Source organism: Zerene cesonia, unplaced genomic scaffold (genome assembly GCF_012273895.1).
Source record: "Zerene cesonia ecotype Mississippi unplaced genomic scaffold, Zerene_cesonia_1.1 Zces_u002, whole genome shotgun sequence".
Lineage (NCBI taxonomy): Eukaryota > Metazoa > Arthropoda > Insecta > Lepidoptera > Pieridae > Zerene > Zerene cesonia.
Genome location: NW_024045132.1, coordinates 438,520 through 443,240, shown reverse-complemented (window position 1 = coordinate 443,240; position 4,721 = coordinate 438,520). Strand labels below are relative to the sequence as shown.

General features: G+C 33.8%; 1 protein-coding gene across 1 annotated transcript in view; it reads left to right on the top strand.

Moving 5' to 3' along the window:
* Nucleotides 1-1,972: 1,972 nt before the first annotated feature.
* Nucleotides 1,973-4,721, top strand: part of LOC119838322 — a 6,716-nt gene continuing 3,967 nt past the window's right edge. Inside the window, exons 1-3 of the mRNA XM_038364209.1 lie at nucleotides 1,973-2,293; nucleotides 2,616-2,760; nucleotides 3,889-4,011. Of these exons, the coding sequence (XP_038220137.1) occupies nucleotides 2,262-2,293; nucleotides 2,616-2,760; nucleotides 3,889-4,011 (300 nt within the window). The 5' untranslated portion in view covers nucleotides 1,973-2,261. The remainder of the gene's footprint in view (nucleotides 2,294-2,615; nucleotides 2,761-3,888; nucleotides 4,012-4,721) is intronic.

Genomic DNA, 4,721 nt, shown 5'->3' with positions numbered 1-4,721 from the left:
TCAAACAGTGACATGCACGGATGGTACCGTATAAAATGACATGGATTTTAGACAAGCATATAAACTGAAGCAGAATAAAACACCAATCATACTTTAAACTTTTTAATGAATCGTTACCCTAAGCATGTCCATGATATGTAATGAGTTTATAGTTTGGGTTGAGTTTTAACTGCATTTGTAGAAATGTAAATTCAGATAAAAGTAAAAGTTAAACTCAATTATGCGAATGCCATGGAAAAACTGATATAACTACCTACTAATTAAAATGTATATGAATTCTGGACTATCATTGAAATTATTCATTTCTCAATCATGCTAATTTCTTTCCTTTTCACATTATTATTGGGACTCGATAAAAAATCTCATCAGAGTTTGATACTTCATGCATACTAATAAATTATACATCAATTGAATGTACTCACGTTACCAGAAACCTTCGGAACGCATCGTGATATCGCTGATAATAATATCTACTTAGAGATTTGCTTATACTTCAATCCACTTATACAATGCATGATACGAATTTTTTGCCATAAGTCTGTTTTCATTTTACTATTTACTTTCATAATTTGTCATGCAATTTATATATTCCATTAAATACTTATTTGTTTCTAATTGTTATGCATGTAGCTTTTAGTTTTGAGTACTTAATAATTATATTATACTAGCTGCGCCCCACAGTTACACCCGCGTAAGTCCGTACCCCGTAGGAATATCGGGATAAAAAGTTGCCTATATGTTATTCCAGTTGTCCAGCCGTCTACGTACCAAATTTCATTGCAATCGGTGCAGTAGTTTTTTTGCGTGAAAGAGCAACAAACACATCATTACAAACTTTCGCATTTATAATATTAGTAGGATAGTAGGACTAGCTGCGCCCCGCGGTTTCACCCACGTAAGTCCATATCCCGTATCAAACTTTCGCATTTATAATATTAGTAGGATTAGTTTAGTACGATAGTTGGATAATATGTAATGTAATATTAGTAGGATAGGATAGTAGGAAGGACAGGATTAGTATAAGTATAGTATTAGTAGGACTAGTAGGATTATTACTAGCTGATCCGATAAACGCAGTTCTGCCTTACTCTTATCATCAGGGGTATGAAAAATAGATGTGTCCGATTCTCAGACCTACACATACTACCCGAACTTCTGAACACAAAATATCATATTGAAGGAATATAGGAATGAACATTGTGACACAAGAATTTTATATATATATATATATGTATCTGAAATTTTTGCCCTTTTAACAATTTGTGGAGCAAAAATGTAAATGTAAATATTAAGACGTAATAAATTTGAAGGACACTAAATTGAAATTTACTACACAAGTAGAGCGTCAACCATCCAGGTGGTGCAAATAAAACTGATTTTTAAGATAGTTGGTAGATGTTGGAACTGTGTGGCTAGTAATAAATGGAAGAATTTTTCAGAAAATTTCCCATAGTGGACTCTATATATAATACAAATGGACGCAACGTATCTACGTAAAGATCTACGTATCGGAAAGCTTAAGGTCACCGGCAGTTCGAGCTGCTCGACGTTGGTTGCAATCAAGAGGAAGGAGTTGTTAGAGCGGGCGCTGGCCCAGAGATGACGATGATTCCATATGTACCTGAGTCTTGTACAGAAGTCGGTGAGCCGGTTTGAAGTACTTTCTTGAGCACACCAAGTTTCACTTCGATCAACCATAAAATAGCAACCATACAAAATTCATCTATCTATAGCAAGAAAAAAATGTCTCAACAAATATGAGTTCACTTGAGAAGTGAGAGTGAGTAAAGGTGTTACGAATAGAAGCTTGTTTTTATTAACGAATGATTGTAAGCGTTAGATAACATTTTTACGATTTGTGACTACCTATAGTTTTGAATTTGTACGTGACGTTATCTATTTGTAGTGAAATTGTTAGTCGAAGTTTTTTCACCAAAAAGTGTATTTCTTGTATATCTAATATAATAGTCAATATGAAACTGACTGCAAAAATGATTTATTTATTCTCTTTAGAAAGACGTACGAAATATGTAAAATGAATACAACATTACAATGGAAACGTTTCCTGAAGCGTGCAACTTACACAGTTTATTCAGAAGGAAGGCCATTTCTAAAGGAAAAGTTCACAGTTGTAAACGAATAGCTGCTGAATACATTCGTTTTTTGTTCATTGCTTCAATTTTGCTTATAGTACCTTTAACATTTGTGAAATGACTTACGAATATTGCTAAGTGTATCAGTGCTATTAAATTGTTGTGTAAATGTTCGCTGTATCGTCACGTCGATTAAGAAGGTGGTATTTTTTATATTTATTGATAATAATTAATACGATGTCAGTAACGTTATTGTTTCAAGTTCTTCCTTTCATGCAAGATATTTGATGGTGTAAATAAATAAACCACTATTTTGCCTTGACTAACTTATCTCCTTCATTCCAAATCCAAATATGTTAACGAGAATATATGAGAATATACGACCTTTTTAAACTTTCCACGGACAGGTGCCACTGCATTGAATGACTTTGAGATGTATTAACGCACGCAAAATAGGCACCTGACTAAACAAGCCTATCCAATTATCGGTAAGGCTATTTCAAAATAATTTTATCTATTAAGGAGACTCAGTGCTCCCTCGTCAGGATCCGCGCGATTGCGAGCGTTCCAACGTAAACGCGCGGAACAAACGCGTGCCGAGGGCGAGAGATTAGCGCGCGAACGGCGGGAACTGAGAATCAGAGAAAAATACGAACAACAGAGACAGGTAAAATGTCAATGCAACATACATAGCATATTATCAAATTTCAGTAATACGAAAAGTATTTAATGATCAATAATTTTCTAAATGTTGGAAGCTAAATCTTCTGCGTGCCGACCTGAACGCTTTAGAAGTGAATAAAGCGATTTTAACTTCCTTTCTATCATGAATAAATTTATTGTCCTACCTTATTTTTTAATTTATAACTGTTAAATTATTTCTCTACCAATCTTGCTGCATCTACAAGTTCCATTCCACACAATATTGTATGCCCTTAGATTAAAGTGTTTTCAAAATAAGTAAATGATGATATTTTCAAAATAATACAGCAAAATATTTGTAACTTTATTGAGATACAAAAATTATAACAATATCAACAGAAAAATTCATGCAGTCACGGAATATTAAAATCTTAATATTAAATTATGCTATAGTAAACAGTTCCTTGTTATGTACGCATTCTAAATTTTATTACATATTGCGCAAGTACAAACGACGACAAAGAAAATCCTATAACCGCCAATTGTGTATTTTCTTGAAGCGGTAGAGAAAGTTTACACATCACTTAATACAAATAACGTTGTGTTACGTGTGTGTGGAAAATTCAAATAGTAGATCTTCTGTATAAAATGTGAAACAGGTTTTGAATATTATTTCAATCAAAATCAGTCATTGATTTTATTACCTTATAATAAACATTATATGAGTGACGTTTACTTGGGTTATACGGAAATTGGTTATTAATAATATTGTTGATAATCTATAGCGACCTATAATAAAACAATAATCAGACCATTACTTTACTATACCATTTCTATCCATACATGTAACCGGCAAATATGTAGCCAAATGAGATGTGGTTGGATAGATCCTTAAAAATGATGAAATAGAGGTTTCTAGGCAGGATTTTTGCTAAATTAAAGAGTTGACAATATACGCATCTAAAGTTGTTAAAAAATATCATACTATCTCTTCTTTTGAAATTCAAATGCGGAAAGCTAGTGTTGAATATGAAACTACATGACTCTCTCTAGCTATATATCCATTATTATCGAAGGATACTGTTTACAAATAACAAACTACTGAGTTAAAAATTATATTGTATTTGTAAATTAAATAAGCTTTCAAGTATAGGCACGAGAAGAACTGGCGTCATACGAGCCTTGGGGGCGCGCTGGAGCCGGCGCCCCAAACCCTCAAGGAGTCCGCTTTTCTGACCTTCGCGCTCGCGGTATCTATCCTGAAGATGAACTTAAGGTTAGGCAATCAATGAACATTAATCCATAATAAACACATAACCTTAAGGTTCGTTAATGTCATTGTTATTGCGTTCTCACAAAAGTTTCGATTGGCTAGTTACGTTGGCAATCGATTATTTTTTCACAGCAGAACAAAGATTTTAACACACCTCAGGCGACATTTTAGCTTTGGGCAGTCACGTATTGTACCATATATCAGATAAAAGAGATAGACGATATCTGTAGAAGGTAAAGGGTCAATCACGTTGCGTCGTGCCACATCTTGAGTGACGTAACGAGGATGATTAAAGTGTGCTAATAGCCCGGTCCTGGCATTCAGGCGTGGAAGCGTGTAATTTGTTGTTGTTTTATATTTATTGCGTCGCAGATTTAATTTTCGACACATGGCACACTTGATTTCGTATTTCGAAATCCATGATGCCGCTAAATGTAATGTTGCGTTAACGATTATTGTTGAACATGCAAATAAAATTAATTAAAATATATTAACTTTTAAAATGTTATAAAATTGATCGATTCCACAATTGCATTAATACCCCAGGATAATAATTACAAGGGTTGGAAGAAATTGAATTAAAATTTCGGTACTATCGATCGTGTATGTTATTCTACCTATTTAACGTGTGTAATGTGCGTCTCAGATGTTTGCTAATTGCCAGACCGACGATTTTTACGCGATAATGAGGAAAAGGGCAGCATCTATGATGA